Below are 27,290 nucleotides of genomic sequence, written 5' to 3' on the forward strand. Positions count from 1 at the left end.
TCTGACCATGGATCTTAGCAAACTCAGCATTTAAAAATTTCAAGAACTTTTACCTTTTCACTTAAAAGAAGCACTTTATGGCTTCTCTTTTGTATATCCAAGTTGCCACCATTAGTACTCCTGCACTTTGGGGCCACTGTCATGTAAAATAAGAGTTCCATGAATATAAGCACTGTGATACTTAGGCAGTAAAATTGATAACCAAGAAGGCTATTAAGTGACTAATAGGCAGGTTGCATATACAGTGTGGATACTGGGCAAAGGGATAATGCAAATCCTGGGGAGGGATGGAGTGGTACGGCATGAGATTTCATCATGTTCATCAGAATGGTGCAGTGCCCAATTTAAACCAGGAATTGTTTAGGTGCCAATTTAAAACTTAGGAATTATTTCTGATATTTTCCACTTAAAATGTTCAGATTGTGGTTGCCAAGAGTAATGAAACCTTGAGAAATGAAACCGAGGATAAGGTGAGGACTACCGTATTTCATGATATGCTGGTGTAGATAAAAATAAGTGCAACCTTACTGAGCTTGACCATGAGGTTGATCACCTGTTGACCATTGAATAGGCCCTACAGACAAAAGCTCCTTATCTGAGGAATTTCAAAGGGAACAAAGACCACCTGGTGACCACCAAACGGGCCAGACGTAGGCGGGCCAGACGTAGGTGAAACTCCTTTTCTGGGAATTCAGAAGTAATTAAACTTTCCTAGTATCTAAAGTCTGGTTCCAGGCCTCTTTCAACTTTTACAAGTAACTAAAATTTCTACACATCTCTGAAATGCCATGCCGAAACTCATTTTACTATCCTAAGCTCCTGCCTTAAGGTCCATAAATACTTCTAAAGAAAAATCCACGGCAGCACACTCAGTCCTCTTGCTGAGGCGCCCCACTGCACTCTTCTGCAGTGTTCTGTTACCGCCTAAGGGGTTCACCTTGCCCCTGCCTAGGCAGAGTCAATTCATCGAGACAGGGGAATTGTGATAGAGAAAGAGTAATTCACGCAGAACCAGCTGTGTGGGAGATCAGTCTCCCTGAGCACAGGGGAGCAGAGTTTTAAAAGATAACTTGGTGGGTGGGGGGGAAGCCAGTGAACCAGGAGTGCTGATTGGTCAGGGATGAAATCGTAGGGAGTCAAAACCGTCTTCCTGCACTGAGTCAGTTCCTGGGTGGGGGCCACATGATCAGATGAGCCACTTTGAGCGGCCAAGGTGGGTGGATCACCGGAGGTCAGGAATTGGAGACCAGCCTGGCCAACATTGTGAAACGCTGTCTCTACTAAAAATACAAAAAAAAAAAAAAAAAAAAAAAAATTAGCCAGACGTGGTGGCAAGGTGCCTGTAATCCCAGCTACTCGAGAGACTGAGACAGGAGAATCACTTGAACCCGGGAGGCGGAGGTTGCAGTAAGCCGAGATCGTGCCATTTGCACTCCAGCCTGGGCGACAAGAGCAAGACTCTGTCTCCAAAAAGAAAAAAAAAAAAATAGAGCCAGTTTATTGATCTGGGTAGTGCCAGCTGACCCATCAAGTACAGGGTCTGCAAAATACCTCAAGCACTCATCACAGGAGCAGTTTAGGGAGGGTCAGAATCTTGTAGCCTCCAGCTGCATGACTCCTAAACCAAAAATTCTAATCCTGTGGCTAATGTTAGTCTAGTCCTCAGACAAGAAGGAAGTCTGCTTTGGGAAAGGGCTGTTACCCTCTTTGTTTATAAACTAAGTTTCTTCCAAAGTTAGTTCAGCCTACGCCCAGGAATGAACAAGAACAGCTTGGAGGCCGGGCGCGGTGGCTCACGCTTGTAATCCCAGCATTTTGGGAGGCCGAGGCGGGCGGATCACGAGGTCAGGAGATCGAGACCACGGTGAAACCCCGTCTCTACTAAAAATACAAAAAAATTAGCCGGGCGCGGTGGCGGGTGCCTGTAGTCCCAGCTACTCGGAGAGGCTGAGGCAGGAGAATGGCGTGAACCCGGGAGGCGGAGCTTGCAGTGAGCCGAGATCGCGCCACTGCACTCCAGCCTGGGTGACAGAGCGAGACTCCGTCTCAAAAAAAAAAAAAAAAAAAGAACAGCTTGGAGCTTAGAAGCAAGATGGAGTTGGTCACGTTAGATCTCTTTCACTGTCTCAGTCATCATTTTGCAAAGGCTGTTTCAGTTCTTCCTTTCTAATAAACTTTCCTTTTTTCAAACCTATACTGTTTGTAGGTATGGTAAATTCATTTTACCAACCTGAGAGTTGACCACTTGCCAGTGCCAGGGCTCTGACACCTTGCCAGGCACTTACGGAAAGATAATTGGAAGAATCTAATAGAATTTTAAATTTCCATGCCTTCCAACCCAGCAGCCAAACTTCCAGGAATTTATCCTACTAATATAATGGCATGATGATCTAAAGAGATATGTACAAGGATGTTCTCAACAGCCTTTATTTAATAAGATGTGGAAAGAACCTTAAATGTCTACTCAAAATTGTTGAATAAATCACGTCTACAAAATGAATAACGCAGACTTGAAAAAGAGTGAGGTAGCGCTATGTCACCAAACTGGAACAATAAAAGCCACTATAAAGTATAAAAAGCAAGCTGAAAACTGTCTCTGTTTGAAATTTTTCATAATAAAAAAATGGAGGGGGATTAGATATATTGCCTTTTCATGAGTAAGAATCTCAAAAGTCTTGGACAATTAAACCCCGCCTTCATCCCTCCCATCTCATATCTGACCTCAACCAGTTTCCTACCTACACTGCTTATATGCCCATTTGCTCTATATGACTCAGTCCTATTTCAAGATTGCTTCTGTTTTCCCTTACTGATATAAAAACATTAAAAATGTATATTTAAAATTTGTTTAATTACATCCCATTATTACAGTTCGTTTTTGCATAGTCCTGTGTTGAAAATCCTTTGGTATAAATCAACATCAAAACTCGATGTTATTCCACTTTTCTTGAACTGCAATCCTTTTTAAACAAGGAATATATCTTTTCTTGTTTAGAGAATATAAGTACATTCATATATCTTGGCAACTTTCAAAGGCCATAACAAATTTGTGTTAAGAATTCAGATCCTCTTTATTATTGTGGTAAACAGACAGATGAAATTAAGAGATTATAGCTTGTTTTCACTCTTTCCCAATTACTATCGCTTGAAAAATACTGGATATTTCATTATTATCCTGTCGGGAGTCGGCAAACTATGGTCTACTATCTGTGTTGGTATGAGTCAAAAGCTAAGAATGGTTTTTACATTTTTAAATGATTGGGGAGGGAGGGCCAGAATCCAAGGGGAGTATTTCATGACATTTGAAAATGTTATTAAATTCAAATTTTAGCATCCATAATAAAGTTTTATTGGAACACAGCCATGCTCATTTAGCTTTTGTTTTTGGAGACAAGAGTCTCGCTCTGTCGCCCAGGCTGGAGTGCAGTGGCAAGATCTCGGCTCACTGCAACCTCTGCCTCCTGCTTTCAAGCGATTCTCCTGCCTCAGCCTTCCAGGTAGCTGGGATTACAGGTGCGCGCCACACGCCCGGCTAATTTTTGTATTTTTAGTAGAGACAGGGTTTCGCTATGTTGGCCAGGCTGGTCTCAAACTCCTGACCTCCGGTGATCCACCCGCCTCGGCCTCCCAAAGTGCTAGGATTACAGGCGTGAGCCACCGCGCCCAGCCTTCATTTAGTATTGTCTAATGATGTTTTCATACTCCAAGGAGAAAGCTGAGTACGCACCACAAGGCCAAAAAGATGTCCTCTCTGGCTCTCTACAGCAAAGATTTGCCAAGCCCTGTTATATGTCATACTACTTGCGCTTAATAATTTTATAGTTTTACCTAGACAGTCTCCCTTTTTTCCTTCCATATTCAGCATAAAATCCCCTTAATATCAGTCTTTAGGCAAGCACATTCTTCATAGTCCTTAGAATTGGACCTCCTCTTGTTAATTTCCTTAGTCTAATCACATTCCTCCTGGTTATCTACAAACAGAAAGCCAGAAAGGAGGGCTATCAACATCTTAAGCGCCACAAATTAACAAATCAAAACCAAATCTCTCCCTCCGAAGCCACGGCTGAGGAGGCTCACTGCCCAGTTAGTGCCTTTCAAACTACCCTTACAAGTGAGGCATCTTGTGAATTAGAACAAGTGCTGCTACTAAAATCCCTAACGGCCACATAGCAATGTGAAAAAAGATATCAAATGTAATTTTCTCAAATTTAATCTTCTTCAATTCTTGGCACAAAAAAAGGAACAGTAAAGGTAGACAACTGTAATTAGCATGTGTGATCCCAAATCTTTATACCTTAGATATTGGATTATATTTTCTGCAAGTAAATAGTTTCTGACTCCCAAGATGAGACGTTAAATAATGCAGGGTGTTTGTAAACAGCAGCACAACTTACACCGGAAACTAGGGCCCCTTGTCACTGAGGAGAGTACATCAAAATCTGCTCATCTCTTTCAATCAATATTCTCCATGACTAGTGATGGCGGCGGGGAGGTGGAGCAAGCTATCTTTTCCACTAGCCGTATCACACCCCTCCTAGCACTAACCCCTCCTCCTCAGCCTCTTCATACCTCTATCCACCACTAGCCCCTCCCCAGCCCCATCACCTCTTCCCGGGCCCCTCACACCTCTCCCAGCATACTCTTCCCCAGCCTCATCACCTCATCCACGTCCTCCAAAATCACAGACCTGCTAAGCTTCCAGCATCAGGCGAGCAAAGCAGGGAGGCTGTAATGCAGAAGTCCGCAGTCCCTTCACAAACACTATCTGCTCCTGCGGAGAAACTCAAGTCACAGCCCCAGAAGTGGAAAGAACAGGCCTTGGCTCTCACCCAGTTAACAAGCGTTGATCCAGCGCACGTGTTGCGGTCGGACCCCATGCGAAGGAGCTAAGGATACAAAGGTGAGCAGCAGAGACGCGGTTCCAGCTCTCTCCCGGCTCCCACTCCAGCGGGATAGGTAGATAATTTCGGTAAATTTCGCCAAGCAGGGGCAGGACAAAGAGTATCTGAAGTCTACCGCGGGGAGAACTTACCTAATCCTTGAATGTTAAAAGGCTAAAAACTCCACTAGTCGGAAGTGACGTGCCAGCTTAGCCCCGCAGGTCCGCCACGTAATTGGCCGCCGCCACAGCTAGCCACCCTCTCCCCGGACTGGCCCGAAGAAAGGAAAAGTGTGGAAGTCCACAAGCCGCCCTCGCCCCGCCCTCTTCGTCGACTTTCAACTGCACGGGGAGGTGGCGGCGCCTGGCCAGAGCCGGGGCCTGGAGCCTGGACGAGACAGCCTCGCCGGCCGGGGCGCCAGTCCAGCGCCCTGCGGGCAATGGGCTTCAGCGCTCGAGCACGCGCATGCGCGGGCCTCTATCTCCAGAGGATTCCTCGGGTCACCTGGACGCCAGCATCTCAGCCACCTGCCCCTCTGGGTCCCTCCTTGCCCTTGATTCCTCCTGCTGGTTCTCATCGCCAGCCCTCCTCCTCCTCCTCCTCCTTCCGCAGGCACCGCTAGACCCGGCCGCGGCCGCCCGCCGACACCCCAGCTTCCACTGACACGAGCCTCGGCGCGGCTTCCGCTTCCGGCGAGTATTGTGTGTCGCGCCGCGGGGCGGGGGCGAGGGGAGGAGGAAGGAGGGAGGCAGCGCTCCGGCGGCTCCGCGCCCCGCACTCCCGGACCCGAAGCCGGGAAGGTAGGTGCTGTCCCGCCGCCGCGCCCAAGCCTGGGGCCTGCCCCCGCCGGCCGGCTCCGCAAGTCGCGTCCCAGCGCCCCGCGACTGCGTCACCGGCCCCCCGCACGTAACCACAGCTGCCTCCGCCCGCCTCGGGCCCGGGCGGACGTTTTGCCGCCCCGGCGACGTCAGCGCGTCCGGCGTTGCTTGGCTACCCCGCCGTTCCCCCGTCCCGCTGCTGCTCACCTCCCCGGGTGAAACTCTGACGCAGTCACCGCGGGTCTCGGCTGCGTCATAGCGGCGGGCATCCCATCTTCACGTCACACCTCTTTCTCACCTGGACACGCATCCATTCCTACCCTGCCAGCCACGACGTTTCCTCTTTCCCCTCTCCAATCCCCCTGCCCCAGATCTGGCGGAAGAAGATGGAGACGGGGGTGGGACAGAGTTGTGGACAACCTCTCAGGAGAGGGTCGCAAGGTGGGACCCTGAACAGTGGTAGAAACAAAATGAGATTGTCCCTGAAGTTTGCCCTTCAGCTGAGACACAAGGAGTAGAGGGAGAGGAAGGACTAATGCAGAGGCACTGAAGGTCTCACTATGACTGTAGTTGAGAGTCCTGTCCATTCTTCCCTAACCCTTTCCTCATTTCTCTCACCACTTCTTTGCCAGTCTAGATCCGTCCTGGTGCCTTACTGTGCATACAGTTCTACTCGTCTCAGGTGAGGAGGCCACTTAATTTGTAAAAGACTGAGGAAGAGGTAGGGCCACCACAAGTCAAAGTTGGATTCCCACAGATAAAGAGAAATCATCTGACTGAACTTCTTTCCTATTGCTGACAGAAGAAATTCAAATCCAAAGAAGTTATCAGTTCCTACTCCAAATCAAACACATTTGTGTATGCCAACAATATATACAGGAACAGTTGTTAACCTACCTCATTACATGGGCACTTATCTCAGCACATAGATCTACCAAATTTCCTTCCTTCCAGTAGGTCGCTGGAGAAGGATGGGGGTCGGGAGGAGAAAGGGTTATGGGGATAGTTAAATCAACTTACCCATGGCTAAAAGTATGGACGTTTTAAGGATGGAGGAGTGGGGGGCCAGCCTTGTGTTTTATAAATCTCTTCTATGCATTTCCAATTCTTCTGAGGCTGCACTTGAGGGAGATCTCATTGCTGCTTTTGTGTCTCTTAATTCCCAACCACTCCAGAACCTATTAGTTGCAGACACAGTATGCCCAGGGTGTTAGTTATCAATAGCTATATTGAAAGATTCCAGTCACTACAAATAGACTTGTTGCGCTCTTTTCAAGAAGTTGTTGGCCTGAGCTCAGTAATATTTAATATAGTTGCCATAATTTATGGGTTTTCAGCAGTTCTGAGTGTTCAAATGAACACAATAGAAATGGAATGTTGCATGAAATGTCATTCCAAGAAGAGAGCAGACTTCCTTTAGGCTAGTCTGATGGATAAAAGGAAGAATAATTTCAGATTTTCCTGAAAAGAGGAGGTTGCCTTTGCCTCATTCATTCCATTTGTTAGCCTTTAGAACAGTGGTATCTAACCCTTTCAATATGAGGACTCTGCTTATCTGTGGTGGCTCATAAAACAAAAATTATGCATGGACCTTCTGTGGTGGCCGATAGAACAAAAATTATGCATGGACTTTTTTTTTTTTTTTTAAGCTTATCAGCTGTCATTAGTGTCAATGTATTTTATGTCTGGCCCAAGACACTTCTTCCAGTGGGCCCAGGGAAGCCAAAAGGTTGGATATTGTGATTTAGAAGGATGAGAGAACAGTGTCAGAGAATCAAGCTTAGACTCCAGTGGATTCATCATAAAGCTCTTATAACATTAAACTTTAAAATATGGTTAATTTAGGAAATGTTAATATTTTTATGACATTTTTTACTTCTTAGATTCCTTTCTTATCTATTAGAAACATATGTCAAACGAGGATACAGTGGTCTGGTCTGGAACTATTGGTTCTAAGATACAAGTGGAATGAGCCTGGATCAGGAGAAGTATGCTAAGCTAGAGTTGAAGGAAGCTTCTCTTTCTAACAAGAGAAAGCAGAGGTAAGAGACAAGATAGATCAATTGGGGGTTGTGTGTCAGTTTACTAACGAAAAAAAAAGGTTGATGGCTGGGAGTCACAAGTTTTGGAAATGGAGAAACAGAGTTTGAATTGATTGGAAGAGAAGATGGAGAATAACAAGAAGGGGCAAATCTGGAGTTAGGACTTAACATAGGGATAAATATTGGGTCAGGGATGCAAAAAAAAAACACCTCCAATTAATATTTTTATTTTCTCTGTCCTCTTCCCCACTCCCAAGGTAAATTATGGCAGAGACAAGTCTCTTAGAGGCTGGGGCCTCTGCAGCCTCTACAGCTGCGGCTTTGGAGAACTTACAGGTGGAGGCGAGCTGCTCTGTGTGCCTGGAGTATCTGAAGGAACCTGTCATCATTGAGTGTGGGCACAACTTCTGCAAAGCTTGCATCACCCGCTGGTGGGAGGACCTAGAGAGGGACTTCCCTTGTCCTGTCTGTCGAAAGACATCGCGCTACCGCAGTCTCCGACCTAATCGGCAACTAGGCAGTATGGTGGAAATTGCCAAGCAGCTCCAGGCCGTCAAGCGGAAGATCCGGGATGAGAGCCTTTGCCCCCAACACCATGAGGCCCTCAGCCTTTTCTGTTATGAGGACCAGGAGGCTGTATGCTTGATATGTGCAATTTCCCACACCCACCGGGCCCACACCGTTGTGCCACTGGATGACGCTACACAGGAGTACAAGGTGGGGAAGCAGACACATGATGTCAGTGTGGGTAAAAAGGGAGGAGCAGCAGAGGATGAGATACTCCCTAGGTAGAGATCGTAAGCTCCTACTACTCACTTTGTATTCTCAGAGCTGCATATGCAGGGGCACAGAGTATGTGTGATCAGTTGTCCTCTAGCCTGAAAAAGAACAATGGTGAGAAGTGCCCTAAAATTTCTCTCTGACTTTTGCAATACATATGAGTCTTATGGGTGAATATTGGTATGTGTGGTCTTGGAAGGTATCATATTTTTCCATAAATGAATGAAACCACATGGAAAAGATTAAACTTTGGAAGAACTGAAAAGTAGTCTGGTTTCTTCATTCTGCCTGCCTGCTCAGAATGCTCCTTGTTTTCACGTTGGTTATTGGGCGTAGGTAATATCGCTTGAGATTGATACCTACCAGACTAAGCTGAACCATTCTGTTGTTTGCAGCTTCTCCAGGTAATGGGTAACATGGCATATCATTTAACTTACTGCTGAGACAAAGGAAAGTGTTTGAATAAAGGGAACAGAGATATTAATGTGTTAGCATTTTATCATATACTTTGCTTAATTATATTACTCTTGAAAACAAGATTTCAGGTAACTTACAGTATAATAACCATGTTTTTATTTTAGGTGGATAGAGGTGGATGGGAGGACAGGTTTAAAGAAAGATATTAGGGTACAGAAGGTTGTTTTGATGGTAATAGGCAGTTGCCTCAGTAAGAAAATGGAAAGAGTTGAGAAAGGACACAGAGTTGGCGACAGCTATCTCAGATTCAGTAAAAGGACAGTTGGGTGAGCAGAGAAGGTGATGTGGACAGGCTGGTGGCAGGAGGAGGGACTGTAGGAAGTTGACATCCCAAATGACAGGCAAGGAAGGAAGTCAGATCAAGAGGCAGTAAGATGGCTAGGAAGCAAATAAATGGTTTAAAACAAATGGTTTAATCTCTGAATGATAGGTGTACCAGTCAACCCCAAATGTCACCTCTCCCACTTCCTCCCTACCCCTCAGGAAAAACTGCAGAAGTGTCTGGAGCCCCTGGAACAGAAGCTGCAGGAGATCACTCGCTGCAAGTCCTCTGAGGAGAAGAAGCCTGGTGAGCTCAAGGTAAAGGCAGGCAATCCCATGTAGGCTGCTCTGAAGGGTATTTGCCTATGAGGGAATTAACTGTACACTATTTAATCCACCAGTTCCAGTTCATTAGAAAAATGCAGTTCTCGCTGGGCGTGGTGGCTCACACCTGTAATCTCAGCAATTCTGGAGGCCAAGGTGGGCAGATTGCTTGAGCTCAGGAGTTTGAGACCACCCTGGGCAACATGGTGAAACTCTGTCTTTACTAAAAACAAAAAATTAGCTGGGCATGGTGACATGTGCCTGTAGTCCCAGCGACTTGGGCGGTTGAGGCAGGAGAATTGCTTGAACCTGGGAGGCGGAGGTTGCAGTGAGCCAAGATCACACGATTGTACTCCAGCCTAGGCAACAGAGCAAGGCTCTGTCTCAAACAAAAAAAAAAAAAGGAAAGAAAGAAAGAAAATGTAGTTCTCTCAAAAATGATGGCATTTTATTAGGCTTGATTGTCATTAAACATTGTACTTAAATTACTTGTCATGAATTAAGTATTAAGAGGGATTTTAAGAGGTGAAGAACAGAGAATATCTTACATCTGGTGAGCTGAGAGAGTTCGTGCCTCTTGGTCTCCTTTTTTTTGTTAAAGCAGCAAAGGAGGCTTTCTGCTGAGAAGGTAGGGATGGGAGTTTCTTAAAGGACTTGAAGAGAGGAGAATGGAAGATTCACTGGGGAGAAAGGGAAAAAGAGCTGACCAAGAGTCTCAGAAGAACTATCCAATGACATTAGGACCACATTCTTAAAACTCAAATAAGCTTAAGTATGCCAGATGATATTGGTCCTAGAATGTTCTTCCCCTCCCCATCCTTCACCATAGGATCTTATTCATCTCTCAGGCGGGATGAAAGCCACTTGCTATGCAGCCTTTCCTGACCCTTCAGAAATTAACATTCTTAATTTTCATACAATTTTGCACCTCTTTTATAGCAATGCCTTATTTGTAGCATGGTATTTTGGTGTCTATCTTCCATTGAACAGTGAACAATTATCATTTGTAGCAAAAATAACTAGAATTGTGTCCTATGCATTAATTCATTAGATATCCATAACATTCCAGATTTATAGGGTTGTTAGGGTCTTAGAGTTCAGGCCAAATTGGGATAAGTGAGACACAGAAAAGCTACGAGAAAGAGACAGAAGGAAATCCTGAGGCCATCTTTAGTAAGATGTAGGGGTAAACTTAGATTTTCTTTAAGGTAGGTATTATTACCTTCAGCTTACACGGAAGGAAATGGACCTTGGGTAAGTGACTAGTCCAAGATCATAAAGCCAATAAGTGGCAAAACCAGGAATACTAGTTCTTCGTGAATCAGTAAATATTTGTTAAGCTCCTGGTTTAGGCCAAACCCGATATTTGACACTGGGGAACAATGACGAGCAAAAACACAGTTCCTGCCCTCCTTGAGCTTAAAGTTAAGTGGAGAAAATAAAAGTAATGGCACAAAATGCACAGCTGCAAGTTCATAAGAAGACAACATAGAAATTTGGCCTCATTAAAGGTTTCCTGAAGAAGTAATGAGTTTTTAAGAGTTGACATGTAGAGATCACCAGAAGCTAAATACAAGTTTTGATTCATAGAAACACGAATTTTTAAATGAATGACAACATTTCATCAGAAAGCAAGTATTATTACCTTAGTGCCTTATACATTTTAGCAAAGTAAGCATTTGAAATTTTAAAATTTGAACCAATTTTGGTTAGAAATATGAACTTTTACAGTTTTTTGTTCTTTTAGAGGCCTTCCAAGGAACGTAAAAATATGAAAATGATGCTTATTGCTAGTCATTAACTTTCTTCTTCATGTTGATCACCTTCTTCAAGGTAAAGGATAGAGAGAGAAATACACCTTTTTAAAACCTTCTAAATGCTTGAACAGAACTGTCCTGTTTTTTAAATTGTAAATTGTCATTTCAGTGGTCTCCAAAACTACCACCAACATTCCTCTTGTGACCATTTGAATTCTCCCTCCTTCTCCCTCATCAGACTCAATGCCCCTTTAAAAAATAATTTGTAATTATGCTGAACTGAAAATTACAGGTAAAATAACCTATGTGCATAATTTTAAATTTTAAAGAGTCTGTCATGTCCAAACATAATATAATGAAACATAATTGATGATAAAATGTGGTATGTAATATTTGGGCATGACTACCCTGAAAGACTTTACAGTGTAGCTGGTTATATGCTTGCACCTATATGTGTCATTATCAGCAACGCAGTAAATACAAATTCAGACTGAGATGGATGTGTGCCAATATGATTGAAACACCATAAGTAGCTTAGCTCTTGGTGATATGATTTTTCATAATAATAACTTTTGGTAAAGTTCTAAGTATAACAGAATATAATCTTGAGTTTTATTCAGCTATTGCTGAAAAATTCATGTATAGTAAAACCAAGTAAGAATTACTCTGTGTTTATACTATATAAAATGGCATTCAAGCCCAGGCCTATGTTTTTGTTTTTGTGTTTTTGTTTTTGTGGGGTTTTTTTGTTTTTTTTGTTTTTGTTTTTTTGAGACGGAGTCTTGCTGTCCGTCGTCCAGGCTGGAGTGCAGTGGTGCCATCTCGGCTCACTGCAAGCTCTGCCTCCCGGGTTCATGCCATTCTCCTGCCTCAGCCTCCCGAGTAGCTGGTACTACAGGCACCCGCCACCACACCCAGCTAATTTTTTTTGTATTTTTAGTAGAGACAGGGTTTCACCGTGTTATCCAGGATAGTCTCGATCTCCTGACCTCGTGATCTGCCCACCTCGGCCTCCCAAAGTGCTGGGATTACAGGCGTGAGCCACCGTGCCCGCCCGCCCAGGCCTATGTTTTTGAATATCCAGCAGAACATTAGAAAATGTTGCAAGTCAGTTCACTATGCCGGATTGTCTCACACATTGGAGGAGTGCTTGCGTCATTGTCAGGAACTTCCCCAACCATGGAAAACAAGAAGATGTGCCTATTTCCAAAATATCCTCAGAGTGTGATAACACCTTCATCAAGAACCACTGCCCTAAAATATAGAGTGAAAAAAAGAGAAGAGATTACCGGTTTACAAGAGGAAGAGCCTTTTTGCTTCCTATTTGTCACAGTCATGAATGTTAAACTTACACCTATACCTAAACAAACACACATGCATGCACACACATATGCATGCGTGCACACACACACACAAAGGCTGTGTTTTATTGAGGGCAAATGTGAGAATATATTTTGTTCAGATGTACACTGAGAAGGCAGTGGTGGAAAGTGAAGCAGCAAGTGGCCCTAAACTAGAAGAGCTGGTCAGCCTCTGCCAGGAACTAGCTTGAATCCACAAATGCCACGCTTGTCAGACCCATCCTGGCTTTGCATCCCGACTCTCTCTCCACCCTCAAGCCTGGCTTTCGTTCCCTATTCACTTCCTTCCAGAGTCCCAGTCTCTGCTTCTCACTTTGCTTCATCATCAGTCACATGATGCTTGGGGAATTCTTTCTTTAGGGAGATCACTATTTGTTGTAGTGGAGATGCAGAAGAGAGGATGTGCTGATAATTCTCAGAAAGTGTTATGGCTGGTGTTTGAGTCCTATATTATCAAATTTCAGCAATGTTAAGAGGCTTAAGTCTGTGTGCTGGCTTAAAGAAAGCATGTTTCAAATTTCAAGAAACTAAATTACTAACTGTAGTAAACTTCTGTAACCTGTTCCTGGGGTAGGAATTGCCAGTTCTCTGAAGTTACTTGAAACAATTTAACAAGTTCAGCCCTGAAATCTACATATGTATATTTTATAATAACCCATATAACTCTTACTGATTCTTGCACTTTCCCAGTTCTCCAGTTTTTATCTGGTGCGTGTGTTGCAGTATGCAAAGGATGACAATCTTATTTTTAACTTTTTATTATTTGTACTTTCCCTTTCGTTTCGTTGTTTTTTGTGTGTTTGTTTTGAGACAGAATCTCACTCACCCAGGCTGAGCGCAGTAGCGATCACAGCACACTAACACAAACTCCAGGGTTCAAGCCATCCATCCTCTTGTCTCTTTTTGAGTAGCTAGGACTGCAGATGTGCATTGCCATGCCCGACTAATTTTTTTTTCTTTTTAGTTGAAACAAGGTCTCACTGTGTTTCCTAGGTTGGTCTTGGACTCTTGACCTCAAGTGATCCTCTCACCCGGGCCTCCTAAGCACTAAGTTTACAGGCATGAGCCACCACGCTCAGCCTGTACTTTCCTTTTCTCGACAGATTGAATTAACTAGAACTTTACAGTTGATAATAACACAGGTATCTCTGATATCTGTAATAGTGAATGTCATCATATTATTGAGTTCTTTATCTTAAATTAAAACAAATATATATATCCCCAGTGGTCTTCACTACCAAGTCATCAGTAGGGGGGTGATAGTGATGGAGCCATTCTTTACAGAAGGAAATTACAATGGAATAAAAAATGAGTGTTCTGTTAAACCATTTTCTCTCATTTTCTTTCTTTCTTTCTTTCTTTTCTTTTTTCTTTTCTTTTCTTCCTGTCTTTGTCTTTCTGTCTTTCTTTCCGTCTTTCATCTCGATCTGTTGCCCAAGCTGGAGTGCAGTGGTGCAACAATTTCAGCTTACTCCAACCTCTGCCTTCTTTGCTCAAGCCATCATCCCACCTCAGCCTCTCCAGTAGCTGGGACTACAGGCATGCACCACCACACTCAGCTAATTTTTTGTATTTTTTGTAGAGTTGGGGTTTCACCATGTTACCTAGACTGGTCTCAAACTTCTTATCCCAAGCAATCCGCCTCCCTCAGCCTCCCAAAGTCCTGGGATTACAGTCATGTGTCACCACACCCAGCCTTTGTTAAACCATTTTCAATGAAACTGGAAGTCCGTGTTAATTCATACATATGGTGGGTGAGAGAAAGGCTTCCTTATGCCACACTGACCCTGCTAATACAACATCTTCCCTCTCTTCTCAGAGACTAGTGGAAAGTCGCCGACAGCAGATCTTAAGGGAGTTTGAAGAGCTTCATAGGCGGCTGGATGAAGAGCAGCAGGTGTTGCTTTCACGACTGGAAGAAGAGGAACAGGACATTCTGCAGCGACTCCGAGAAAATGCTGCTCACCTTGGGGACAAGCGCCGGGACCTGGCCCACTTGGCTGCCGAGGTGGAGGGCAAGTGCTTACAGTCGGGCTTCGAGATGCTTAAGGTTCGACCTTTGCCCCTGCATAGTCCCTCAGGCCGAGTGCAGTGTAGCTTTGTGTAGGCTGTTTTGTCATTCTTCTGCTCTGCTTCTCAAAATCCAGTTCTTTCTGCCAGGTGTACTCAAAGGGTCTTTGCTATGGAAAAGTGATTTCTCCCATCCCCTTCTAACATTTTTGTGTTCTTATCTCTTGTCAGCAATTATGTGCTTAATCTGTTCCAAAGAAAAGATTCATTCTTTTGAAAGGAGGGAAGTCTAGCCTGAGTTAGTGAAAAACTGCGCATTAAAAATTTTGTAAATGCAGTTACCATTACTTTTAAGTCCTGAAATTTGATTTATGTACTGCTGAAAAAGAACAGAAACATAGTTTAAAGGATACAGGCATACCTCAGAGATATTGTGGGTTCAGTTCCATACCACTTCAATAAAGCGAGTATCTTGATAAAGCAAGTCACATTAATTTGTTGGGTTTCCTAGTGGAATCATAATCTTTTTGCTGGTGGAGGGTCTTGTATCAATATTGGCTGATCAAGGTGGTGGTTGCTGAAGATTGGAGTGACTGTGGTAATTTCTTAAAATAAGACAACGACGAAGTTTACTTTCAACTCTTCCTTTTATGAAAGATATCTCTGAGCATGTGATGCTGTTTAATAGCATTTACTCACAGTAGAACTTCTTTGAAAATCTTTGAAAACCCACATTTGCAGTTACTTACAACACTGGAGTCTTGAACCCCTAAAAGTCATCCATAAGGGTTGGAATAGACTTCTTCTAAATGCCTGTTAATATTGATATTTTGGCTTCCTTTCACAAATCACAAATGTTCTTAATGGCATCTAGAATGGTGAATCCTTACCAGAAAGCCTTCAATTTACTTTGCCCAGATCTATCAGAAAAATCACTATTTATAGCAGCTTTATGAAATACATTTATTAAGACTTGAAAGTCAAAATTACTTCTTGATCCATGGGCTGCCGATTGGATGTTGTGTAGCAGACATGAAAACAACGTGAATCTCATTTTACATCTCTGTCAGAACTTTTGGGTGATCAAGTGCATTGTCAATGAACAGTAATATTTTGAAAGGAATCTTTTTTCTGAGCAGTAGGTCTCAACTTAAAATTTTCAGTAAAGGGTTGGGCACGGTGGCTTACGCCTGTAATCCTAGCACTTTGGGAGGCCAAGGCAGGTGGATCACCTGAGGTCAGGAGTTTGAGACCAGCCCGGCCAACATGGTGAAACCCCATCTCTACTAAAAATACAAAAATTAGCTGGGCATGGTGGCGGGCGCCTGTAATCTCAGCTACTCAGGAGGCTGAGGCAGGAGAATCACTTGAACCCGAGAGGCAGAGGTTGCAGTGAGCCGAGATCATGCAGTTGCACTCTTGCCTGGGTGACAAGAGTGAAACTCCATCCCCCCAAAAAAAATTTCAGTAAAGGCTAGGCACAGTGGCTCACATCTGTAATCCCAGCACTCTGGGAGGTCGAGCCAGGAGGATTGCTTAAGGCCAGGAATTCGAAACCAGTCTGGACAATATAGCGGGACCCCATCTATACAAAAAGTAATTTTTTTTAAATTAAAAAATTCAGTGTACCATGCTGTAAACAGATGTGCTGTCATGTAGGCTTTGTTATTCCATTTCTAGAGCACAGGAAATATAGATTTAGCATAATTCTTAAGAGCCCTAGGATTTTTGAAATGGTAAGTGAGCATTGGTTTCAACTTAAAGTCACCAGTTGCCCTTGCTTCTAGTAAGAGAGTCATCCTGTCCTTTGAAGCTTTAAAGCCAGGCATTGACTTCTCTCTAACTGTGAAAGCCCTGGATAGCACCTTCTTCAATAGAAGGCTGTTTTGTTTACATTGAAAATGTGTTGTTTAGTATAGCCACCTTCATCAATAATCTTGGCAAGATCTTCTGGATAACTTGCTGCAGCTTCTGCATCAGCACTTGCTGCTTCTCCTTGCACTTTTTTGTTACAGAGATGGCTTCTTTTCTTAAAACAACCTACCTAACTTTAAACTTTTCTTCCGCAGCTTCCTTACCTCTGTCAGCTTTCATAGAACTGAAGGAGTTAAGAGCCTTGCTCTGGATTGGGCTTTGGCTTAAGGGAATCATGTGATCTTATATCCAGATCACTAAAATTTTCTTCATCTCAGCAATAAAGCTGTTTCACTTTCTTATCATTCATGTATTCACTGGAGTAGCACTTTTAATTTTCTTCAATAACTTTTCCTTAGCATTCACAGCCTGGCTTGGTGTTTGGCACAAGAGGCCTAGCTTTCAGCCCATCTTGGCTTTCAATGTGCCTTTCTCACTAAGCTTAAACATTGCTAGGTTTTGATTTAAAGTGAGAGACATGTGATTCTTCTTTCACTTGAACACTTAGAGGCCACTGCAGGATTATTAATTGATATAATTTTAATATCGTTGTGTCTCAGGGAATAGGGAGGCCAGAGGAGATGGAGAAAGATGAGGGAATGGCTGGTAGTGGATCAGTTAGAACACATAAAATATCATATTTATCGATTAAGTTGTTCGTCTTATATGGATGCAGTTCACAGTGCTCCCAGAACGATTACAATAGTAACATCAAAGATCACTGATCACAGATCATACTAGATATAATAATGAAAAAGTGTGAAATATCGTGAGAATTACCAAATGTGACACACAGACATGAAGTGAACACATGCTGTTGGAAAACATGGTGCCAGGAGACTTGCTCAACACAGGTTGCCACAAACCATCTAGCTGAAAAACACACAGTCAACAAAACACAATAAAGCAAAGTGCAATAAAATGAGGTATGCCTGAAATTATGTTTAAATAATATATTGCTTTTGATATGTATATATTAATAATACCTCTAAAGTGTTTGAAATACTTTGTTCTCTTAAGTAAATGAATGGTGTTAGTAAAACTAGGGAACATATTTTTTATCTTAGAGATTAGATTACCAGCATTTGAATCAGTGAGGCTTCATTGTACATTTATTTTTATGTTACGTATTGCTTGGTATTTGTTCCTATGGCCTTTCATGTATGTGTGTTCTGCCTTCCACATTAAACTGGGAAATCCTTGTGGGACAGAGATTTGTCTTCTTTGTCTTCTGGACCCCAAGTATTCACAAATCAGTATTAGCACACAGTTATTAATGTGTTTATTCTTCCTTTTTTTTTTTTCTTTTTGAGACAGAGTCTTGCTCTGTCACCCAGGCTGGAGTGCAGTGGCATGATCTCAGCTCACTGCAACCTTTGCCTCCCGGGTTCAAGCGATTCTCCTGCCTCAGCCTCCTGAGTAGCTGGGATTACAGGCGCATGCCACCACACCTGGCTAATTTTTGTATTTTTAGTAAAGACAGGGTTTCACCATGTTGGCTAGGCTGGTCTTGAACTCCTGACCTCAAGTGATCCACCCGCCTTGGCCTCCCAAAGCGCTCAGATTCCAGGCGTGAGCTACTGTGCCCGGCCAGTTATTAATGTTTATTAACTAATGCAAGACAGGGGATACCAAACCGTAACAGGAATGTGTGATTTGTTCCCATGCCACCAGTCTGGAACTCTCTGTACTGATCCTCAAGGAGAGTGAGATATGTGGTTGGTACTTGGAGGACAGAGTAAAGAATTGACACAATCCCTGTCCCTTATAGGGAGCTCCCAGCATCCTTGAGGAGCAAAGACAAGCATAAAAGAAATCATTGGGAAGTGATATAAATGACCAAGCTTCATGATGACCAACAGTTGAAAGTAGGGATTAGGTTGGGAGAAGTGCACTCAGGTCCCTCTGGAGCTCTTCTTGCAGTGTGTGACCCTCAGTTTATCCTATCCCTATTTTATAGCTGTGGAACTTTGGGGAGGAGGGGGGAACCTTTTGCCTTCAGGACCATTGACTACCAGGACCAATATTGCTTTCTTTTCTCCTTCCTTCTAGGATGTCAAAAGTACCCTGGAAAAGTAAGTGATTGTTGTATCTCTCTGAGTGAGTTAGGTCTTGGCTTAGAGAGGAGGGGTACAGTCAGGAGTTTGAGTTGGGGTAAGGTTGGGAAAGTCATGTAGTGTCTGGGCAGGGTGTGGGAGAATGTTCATTGTGCCCATGAAGCCAGGTAGAGAACAAATTATTGGGCATAATAATCCCTTTTCCCCTTTGAACATCAGGACTTCTTGAGAAGGAGAATGATAAGGTAGAATCAGATTCTACTTGTGCCAATGGGTGGAATTGTGTCCAAACAAGATGGCAGGAGGAAGGGGTTGGGAGAGCAGGGAGGGCAATCATCCATTTGCATGAAATATAGGAATATTCCTAGAAGGTTCGGAGGCTCACTCTCAAGGATCTGTCCACAGGATCATAAGGCTCTCCTTGGATTAGTAAAAGAAAGCAACAGGTGAGCTCTTCAGGGAGGAGGAAGAAAGTGGGAAGATGGAGAATTTTAATTTCTCCCTAAAGATGTTAACATCTGAATAGTCACTTGGCTGGAGCTTCCCCCTAACCCTGCCCTTTCTTCCCCTATCTCCCTATCCCTCCTAGATGTGAAAAGGTGAAGACCATGGAGGTGACTTCAGTATCCATAGAGCTGGAAAAGAACTTCAGCAATTTCCCCCGACAGTACTTTGCCCTAAGGAAAATCCTTAAACAGCTAATTGGTGAGTTGTTCCCAAAAGGAAACTAGAAGGAACCACTAGAGAGAAGAAAGCTTTTAGGTCCTACCTTATATGGGTTTCAGTTATCCCATGTCTCACTTTTCTTACTCCCACACACACCTACTGCTTTATCTGGCTTTTAGTCTCACCCTGAGTCACAGAACTTGGAGTGAGAGGAAGCCTTAAGTGTTATCTACTCTTAGGTCCATTCTTTTCTAAATAGAGACCCAGAAAGGTTAAATAATTTACCAAAGTCATCGGGTAGAGTGATTATATAATTTACCATGTAAACTTGCATTACCTTGAAAGGCTGGGCGCGGTGGCTCACATCTGTAATCCTAGCACTTTGGGAGGCCAAGGCTGGCGGATCACTTGAGGTCAGGAGTTCGAGATTAGCCTGGCCAACATGTGAAACCCCATCTCTATTAAAAAGATAAAAATTAGCCAGATGTGGTGGTGGGTGCCTGTAATCCCAGCTCCTCTGGAGGCTGAGGCAGGAAAACTGCTTGAACCCAGGAAGCAGAGGTTGCAATGAGCTGACATCACACCACTGCACTCCAGCCTGGGGGACAGAGTGAGATTCCATCTCAAAAAAAAGAAACTGAAAGGGAGTGTCATTATATTAATGTGAATATGCAGGGAAAAATAGTCATAAACCAGGCCAGTTCCTGGAAAACAGACACATGGTCACCCTATCCCTAGACCATATGCTGTCTTGCTCTGCATCCTTCTTAACACTTTCCATTTTTTCTGCACCTCAGACTACACCTTGTACTTCTCTACATAGTGAGATAAATGATAATGTCAGAGGGAGATGAAGAGAGGACCAGGCAGGAACCTAGATTACCAGCCACTGCAGACTCGAGATTATTATCTGTTTACTTTAGGGTCAGTGTGAGAAGTGAGCCATTGCTTTCTCCCCTCCCTTAGGTGACACCATGGATTGAGAAAGTTAACCAAACCAGGTTGTTCTGGGGACCTTTAAGGGACCAGGCTCTGTAAAGGCAGGCTGGAAGAGTGAGGCAGGGGCATTTAGCTATTCCCATCCTCATCTAGCTCCCCACTCTGGCTTCTCCCGCCAGCGGATGTGACCCTGGACCCTGAGACAGCTCATCCTAACCTAGTCCTGTCAGAGGATCGTAAGAGCGTCAAGTTTGTGGAGACAAGACTCCGGGATCTCCCTGACACACCAAGGCGTTTCACCTTCTACCCTTGCGTCCTGGCTACTGAGGGTTTCACCTCAGGTCGACACTACTGGGAGGTGGAGGTGGGCGACAAGACCCACTGGGCAGTGGGTGTGTGCCGGGACTCCGTGAGCCGAAAGGGCGAGTTGACTCCACTCCCTGAGACTGGCTACTGGCGGGTGCGGCTATGGAATGGGGACAAATATGCGGCCACCACCACACCTTTTACCCCTTTGCACATCAAGGTGAAACCCAAGCGGGTAGGCATATTCCTAGACTATGAGGCCGGCACACTGTCTTTCTACAATGTCACAGACCGCTCTCATATCTACACCTTCACTGATACTTTTACTGAGAAACTTTGGCCCCTCTTCTACCCAGGCATCCGGGCTGGACGGAAGAATGCTGCACCACTTACTATCAGGCCCCCAACAGATTGGGAGTGACAGGTTGGGAGGTGGGAATGACTGGGGTGAGGCAGGGTCAAGTGCTACGGGCCTCCTTCCTGTGTCCTGCTGGAACGTCTTCGTGTCCACCTGGTTCCAGTCCTGAATCATCTTGGAGAAACACCTCGGTTTCTAGGATGGTTTTGTGTGGAGGGGGAGGTAGGACTGGGCTGGATGAGAGAGCACAGCTGTGACTTCCTCCTAACTGTCAGGGTGGGGAGCTGGTTCCCAGAGGATTGTCTACCCTGAAGTCCATCAGGTTTTCTGTTGCACAAGGACGGGTTGGGAAGGAAGGAGAGGCTTTTCCAGAAACAAAAAATCCGTGAGGGTCTGACTTGCTCAAACCAGAGGAGGAAACAGAAACCCCTGCACATCTTTTTAGGGGGTTATTTGACCCAGGATAGTCTTGCTTCTTGAGGTAGATCACAGGGGTCTGTGTACCTCTGAATTCAAGAGAGATGAATGACAGATGCTCTCATGGGTCTAGATATTGAGGAGTTTTTCTGAGGGCAGAGATTGGACATCAACAAGGCTAGAAGGGTCAGGGAAGTGGGCTAAAGGAACAGATTCCTAGAGATTAATGAAGGGGAGGGAGGTTTCTTTGGTCTTCTATTCCAAGGGTAAGGTTGCCATTATGGGTAGGATTGGCCAGAGGTAGGAATGTGGGGAGAAGGAGAGGCTGAAAAGAAAGCAGAGGAGAACCCAGGTCCCTGCCTCAGCCTTCAGCAGAGTTGGCTTATTGCCTGCCTCTTTATACCAATAAGTCAGTCACCTTGCTCCTCTCCAGAGGCAAAGTGGAAGAGATCCTACAAGACACATCTATCCTTTCACGGTGTTCCCAAGGGAACTTGGAAAGAAGAGTCAGGTATTAGAGGAAGGAGAAGGATATTTGTATCCAAAGCCCTGGCCTTAAAGAATGTTACTAAGTGGCTGCTCCCAAATTGTCAGCCTTCTTACCTGGCCAAGGTGTCCAAGCCAGAAAGGAAGAAAGTTATGGAGTCTTTCTCACCCTAAGGACAGGGTGGAAGAGGGTGGTATATAGGGAAGGGCCAGATAGGCAACTTCATTTGACCTGTGTGCATCTGGCCTGGAACTGGTGTTAAGCCAGGCTTTTGCTTGTTTGTTGCCATCCCTCACCCTTTGCCATTTCCCTTTTCAGAGAATGTAAATGATTTTCATGTTAGGCCAAAATAAACAACTTATAGGGTACATATGTTGTCATAAAAGGTAAAAGTGATGCATGCCAAACCAAACTAAACCAATTTGGATTATCTGCTGTTCAGGTAATCTTCACAGAAATAACTGAGAGAAGAATCTGCAGTTTACTGAGGGCATTTCAGTTCCTCCTACCACCTCAACAGGACTTTGTCCAGACTCTCCTCCTCTTACCTTTGTGCCTTGACTGTGGTTCTTTGTGGCAAGATACTTTGGTTGGTTAAAATAATATGGAACAAAGGATCCACTGAAGTGATCTCTGTGTTGTGTGGTAATTTGGTGACAGCCTTGTACTGATGTGTAAGAATCACTGGGTGTTAGACATGCATGTTCCTGGGTCTCACCCTTAGTGGTTAGTCAAGGTCTGGGGTGGGCCTGGGCATCTACATTTTATTTATTTATTTATGAGACAGAGTCTTGCTCTGTCGCCCAGGCTGGAGTGCAGTGGTGATCTCAGCTCACTGCAACCTCCGCCTCCCAGGTTCAAGCAATTGTCTTGCCTCAGCCTCCAGAGTAGCTGAGACTATAGCCATGCACTACCACACCCGGCTAATTTTAGTAGAGACAGGGTTTTGCCATGTTGGACAGGCTGGTCTCGAACTCCTGAACTCAAGTAATCTGCCTGCCTCAGCCACCCAAAGTGCTAGGATTACAGGTGTGAGCCACCGCGCCCAGCCTACATCTACATTTTAAACACACCTCTCTCATTTGAGTCTGAGGACCCTTGTGAAACTAGTTCCAGAGGAGGTTTCAGCCATGTCCTTCCTCCCAGCTGGAGCCCTGCTTGTCTGCTGCCACCTGGCATTGGGTCTGAAAGTGGAGAGACGTCTTATCCTCTCCTGACTTATGCTGCCCTCCCCATCTCAGGGTTCATTCATCTTCTACCCCTCCAATTCATGTCCCTCTGCTTCTGACTTCAGTAACTGATAGTCACTGTGAGTCACAGGACACCAGACAGAAGAAATGGAAGATAGAAGAAGTCAGAGGGAGGGGTGTGAGGTGAATGTCAGTGTGGGGAGTGGGGTGAAGTTTCAGGGGCAGGGGATGCTGTTGACAGACTTCTGTGCTGTACCTAAGCCTAGGAGTTAGAAACCATTCACTCAGAAAGTGAGGATCACCTACTGTGTGTCCAGCACTGCATAACAGGAAGTGTGTTTCTTTGGTAGGTGGAATAGTAGGAGTAAACTGCTTTCTGAGGACCAGGAGTCCTTTTCCCTCCCTCCAGCATCCTCATGATCCTTCCCACTTTCACCCCCACTGGCACCAGTGCTTTTTTTTAATGTATTACCTCTGTGCCTTCCGTCTGTAGATCTTACAGGCATCTGCTTCGGACCTCAGGAGAGTAGGGCAGAAGCTCTAGCTGGGTATAAATTGCACATAACCATCTCCCCAACCTAGCTACACAAAGAGACCAGCCTTCTGTCCTGAAAATAGCTGATTTAAGATCCTCACCTGCTCCACTAGGTCTCTACGTGATATAATTGGTCATGAGCTTGAGGAAGACAAAACCACTGAAAATTCATAAAGGGACCCTGGGCATGGATTGCTGGGGTTGGGTTTAGAAACAGATGAGTCTGTGAGGCCTCCGGGAGGCGCCCGAGGGCGTGGGGACTACGCTTCCCATGAGGCCTCGCGCGGACGCCCGGGCGGGGCTGTGCGAGGGGTGGGGCTGCGGGCGGCCCTGGAGCGCGGCGCTGATGGCGGGGCCGGTGAAGGACCGAGAGGCCTTCCAGAGGCTCAACTTCCTGTACCAGGTGAGTCTGCGACAAGGGCCCCACGGGGACGGTGCTCGGCGTCCCAGAGTGACCGCTCCCCTCCCGCAGGCCGCCCATTGTGTCCTTGCCCAGGACCCCGAGAACCAGGCGCTGGCGAGGTTTTACTGCTACACTGAGAGGACCATTGCGAAGCGGCTCGTCTTGCGGCGGTGAGACAGCCACGGGGGGGGCGGCGGGCGGGACGCGGGAGGAACGCGAGAGGGAGCGCGGGCGCCGGACCACTATCCTCCTCTGCCCCCAGGGACCCCTCGGTGAAGAGGACTCTGTGTCGAGGCTGCTCTTCCCTCCTTGTCCCGGGCCTCACCTGCACCCAGCGCCAGAGACGTGAGTGCTCCAACCGAGGTGGAAGATTGCGGAGCATTGGGGGCGCGGGGGGGCGGGCACTGAAGGTCAACAACGCCTTTCTCACTTTAGATGGATGTTGGGTGTGGGATTCGCAGGAGTCTTCCTTCTTCGGGTTTGGATTAAGTTGCTAACGCCACTTGCACAAACTAGGGTTTGGGCTTGGCTTTTTTTTTTTTTCTTCCAGTGTGGGCAATAAAGAATAACTTTTAAGAGGCAACCCCACCCATGCACAATAATAGATGTTATTCGGCTTTGTGGAGGACATGATTCCCATCACCATTCATTTATTAAGCAAATACTTATTTTCTAAAATGTGTCAGGTCAGGTACTGTGGTAGATTCATCATTCTCATTGAAATTACGGTCTGATGGGACAGGCTAAGAAACAAAATGGTGTAGAAAAAGATTAACTGGGGGAGCAGAATGCTCAGTTACTCATACCAGTGGTAGCGAAGTTCATGATAAGCAAAGGGAATGAGAGATGGAAATTCTAGGCATGTGTGAAGACTCTGAGACAAGAGAGCTTGTGGTGCTGTCAAGGAAATGAGAGTTCAGGAGGCTGGAGTTTGAGGTAGGAGGGCAAGACATGAGACTGGAGAGGGAAACAGGCCAGTTCTTGAAGTTTTGTTAGGGAGTTTTAACTTTATCTTAAAGAGTTCCAGGAAATCGATGGAGCTTATGCCGAGGCCTGACACCATCAAATGTGCATTCAAATTCGGGGTGTGGTGGGGGAGCCGGGCTACCTACTGAAAAACACTGGAGGCAAAACTGGCAGCAAGAGACCGTTACTTCTAAACGTGGACACTCTTTTTCCCATGTTCACCTTAGGCTGCAGGGGACAGCGCTGGACCGTACAGACCTGCCTAACATGCCAGCGCAGCCAACGCTTCCTCAATGATCCCGGGCATTTACTCTGGGGAGACAGGCCTGAGGCCCAGCTCGGGAGCCAAGCAGGTGAGAGGTGAGGGAGAAAATGGAGGACACCCCAGAGGATAGGGACAACGGAGAACGTAGAGTGAAGAGGACACATGGACAGGTTCTGGGTTGGTGTGAGAAGTACCACAGTCAGAAAACTAATTCTGCTTCTCTGATTCTGCTCATTTACTCAGATTCCAAACCACTACAACCCTTGCCAAACACAGCCCACTCCATTTCAGACTGCCTTCCTGAGGAGAAAATGCAGACTCAGGGTCCCAGTAACCAGTGATGGATTCACCCCATCTCCCAAATAAAGTTTACTTGTTTTACATTCCATGATTCTGTTCTGTGGGTATTTCAACTCTTAATTCCATTTTCTTCTGTTTCTGTCTCTGTTTTTTGGTCACCTTTGTAATCCCACCATGCAGGGAGATCGTGATTTCCATAGACCACTTGGCCTCACTCAGCAGCTTGCATTTCCAAGGCCATGGCCCCAGTTCCCTATCAATGTCCTGAGCCACCTTAGGGCATTCCATGTTGGGGCAGCCGTAATTGCTGACTGAAGAGCTGGAGAGAATGATGCCACTGCTGCTGTTTTTAAACAAGGGGAAAAATATGGGGCAGGGGAGAGTGTTTGTATCCTCTAGGCCCACTCATAGAAAAGACTCAGGTCTTTTCCCAGTCTCAAAGTTGTCTTTAATAAAATTCTGATAAAGGAAATGGCACAAACCTGAACTAACAAAGTCAAAGATGCTAACAAAGGACACCGACGGACATTTTGCAATTATGTCCCACAGGTAAACTCTCAGAGTTTTCTTAAGAATAAACAACTAAAATGTTTTCTTCAATATCCCTAGAAAGCCTACTGAAGTACAGAATTCCTAGACTGACCTTTTTGCTAAATGCCAGCTAATAAGGTTATGCCAAAAGCATACAAACAAAATTTACTACCTCCAGAATGCAGTTTTCTTTTATTTCTCTTATAAACCCTGTGTTTGCTTATCGATTGCTGTATAAAAAAATCAGTTCATCATGTTGGAGCTTAAAACATAATGATTTATTATTTCCTCTGGTTCTGTGAACTAGGAATTCTGAAAGACTTTGGCTGGGTGGTTCTTCTGTTCCATATGAAATGAGCTTACATAGCTGCATTTAGCTGGTGTCTGGTAGGTGGTCTAGAAGCCCCAAGAAATTTCACTCACATGTTTAGCACCTCATTGCTTCTCCAAGTAGCCTTGCTCCCTCGCTAGCTTTGATGTTCTCACAGCATGGCTGTCTCAGGGTAGTTGTATTTCTTAACATCCCCTCTGGCTTCTACAAAAGCATCCCAATATGTAAGTGTTTGGGTGGGTGCTGTGGTTCACGCCTGTGATCCCAGCACTTTGTGAGGCCGAGGCAGGCGCATCACTTGAGTTCAGGAGTTTGAGACCAGCCGGACAACATGGTGGAACCCTGTCTGTACTAAAAATACAAAAAAACTAGCAGGGCGTGGTAGCAGGCACTTGTAATTCCAGCTACTCGGGAGGCTGAGGCAGGAGAATCACTTGAACCCAGGAGGCAGAGTTGCAGTGGGCCAAGATTGCGCCGCTGCATTCAGGCCTGTGTGACAGAGTGAGACTCTGTCTCAAAAAAAAAAAAGTAAGTGCTTATCAAGACTCTGTTGGGGTCACACTTGCTAATGTTCCCTTGGCCAAAGCAAGGCACAGTGCCAATGCCAGATTCAATGTGGAAGGGGCTACACTGGAGTTTGAACGCTGGGAGGTTCATTAGTTCCCTGGGGATCACCGATGTAACAATCTACCACAGGGGTCCCCAAGCCCCAGGCCCTGTGAGGAACCAGGCTACCCAGTAGGAGGTGAGCAGGGGTGGAAGGGAGGGATGGGCCAGCATTAGTGCCTGAGCTCTACCTCCTGTCAAATCAGTGGCAGCATTAGATTCACATAGGAGCATGAACCCTACTGTGAACTGCGCATGCAAGGGATCTAGGTTGCATGCTTCTTACGATAATCTAATTGCTGATGATCT

The 27,290-nt window shown here is 45.2% G+C and overlaps 3 protein-coding genes and 1 long non-coding RNA gene across 11 annotated transcripts in view; 3 read left to right on the top strand and 1 right to left on the bottom strand.

The window, feature by feature from the left end:
* The window catches only part of LOC101179183, a 36,936-nt gene extending 31,101 nt beyond the window's left edge, over nt 1-5,835 (bottom strand). Inside the window, exon 1 of the long non-coding RNA XR_004027902.1 lies at nt 5,033-5,835. This is a non-coding gene — a long non-coding RNA (uncharacterized LOC101179183). The remainder of the gene's footprint in view (nt 1-5,032) is intronic.
* The window catches only part of LOC100588639 (HLA class I histocompatibility antigen, A-11 alpha chain-like), a 462,712-nt gene that overhangs the window by 298,820 nt on the left and 136,602 nt on the right, over nt 1-27,290 (top strand).
* Nucleotides 5,149-22,484, top strand: TRIM39 (tripartite motif containing 39). Of its 5 annotated transcripts, none has more exons than XM_030803246.1 (9): nt 5,529-5,680; nt 7,582-7,740; nt 7,998-8,457; nt 9,481-9,576; nt 14,520-14,750; nt 18,677-18,699; nt 19,038-19,127; nt 19,271-19,386; nt 20,466-22,484. In XM_030803246.1, the coding sequence occupies exons 3-9, from the start codon at nt 8,005-8,007 to the stop codon at nt 21,011-21,013; spliced, it is 1,557 nt and encodes a 518-aa protein (XP_030659106.1). In that variant the 5' UTR covers nt 5,529-5,680; nt 7,582-7,740; nt 7,998-8,004; the 3' UTR covers nt 21,014-22,484. The 5 variants fall into 5 exon arrangements, with proteins under 5 accessions (XP_030659103.1, XP_030659106.1, XP_030659104.1 ...); XM_030803245.1 differs by lacking the exon at nt 19,038-19,127 and adding an exon at nt 6,331-6,380 and having other exon boundaries at nt 5,593-5,680; XM_030803243.1 differs by lacking the exon at nt 19,038-19,127 and having other exon boundaries at nt 5,149-5,680.
* On the top strand, nt 23,789-25,604 carry RPP21 (ribonuclease P/MRP subunit p21). 4 transcript variants are annotated; one of them, XM_012503176.2, is made up of 5 exons: nt 23,792-23,982; nt 24,052-24,152; nt 24,245-24,327; nt 25,176-25,308; nt 25,457-25,596. In XM_012503176.2, exons 1-5 carry the CDS (start codon nt 23,851-23,853, stop codon nt 25,515-25,517), a joined length of 510 nt encoding a protein of 169 aa, XP_012358630.2. In that variant the 5' UTR covers nt 23,792-23,850; the 3' UTR covers nt 25,518-25,596. The 4 variants fall into 4 exon arrangements, with proteins under 4 accessions (XP_012358629.2, XP_012358630.2, XP_030659137.1 ...); XM_030803277.1 differs by having other exon boundaries at nt 23,793-23,982; nt 24,076-24,152; nt 25,176-25,301; nt 25,457-25,604; XM_003272028.3 differs by having other exon boundaries at nt 23,803-23,982; nt 25,176-25,301; nt 25,457-25,601.

Source organism: Nomascus leucogenys, chromosome 22a, assembly GCF_006542625.1.
Source record: "Nomascus leucogenys isolate Asia chromosome 22a, Asia_NLE_v1, whole genome shotgun sequence".
Classification (NCBI taxonomy): Eukaryota; Metazoa; Chordata; class Mammalia; order Primates; family Hylobatidae; genus Nomascus; species Nomascus leucogenys.

Coding starts and splice junctions, on each gene's coding strand:
- TRIM39 (XM_030803246.1), top strand. CDS start 8,005: ATGGCAGAGACAAGTCTCTTAGAGGCTGGGGCCTCTGCAGCCTCTACA. Junction 8,458..9,480: donor ACGCTACACAGGAGTACAAG/GTGGGGAAGCAG, acceptor CCTACCCCTCAG/GAAAAACTGCAGAAGTGTCT. Junction 18,700..19,037: donor GTCAAAAGTACCCTGGAAAA/GTAAGTGATTGT, acceptor CATGAAATATAG/GAATATTCCTAGAAGGTTCG.
- RPP21 (XM_012503175.2), top strand. CDS start 23,851: ATGAGGCCTCGCGCGGACGCCCGGGCGGGGCTGTGCGAGGGGTGGGGC. Junction 24,153..24,244: donor AAGCGGCTCGTCTTGCGGCG/GTGAGACAGCCA, acceptor CTCTGCCCCCAG/GGACCCCTCGGTGAAGAGGA. Junction 24,328..25,175: donor CTGCACCCAGCGCCAGAGAC/GTGAGTGCTCCA, acceptor TGTTCACCTTAG/GCTGCAGGGGACAGCGCTGG.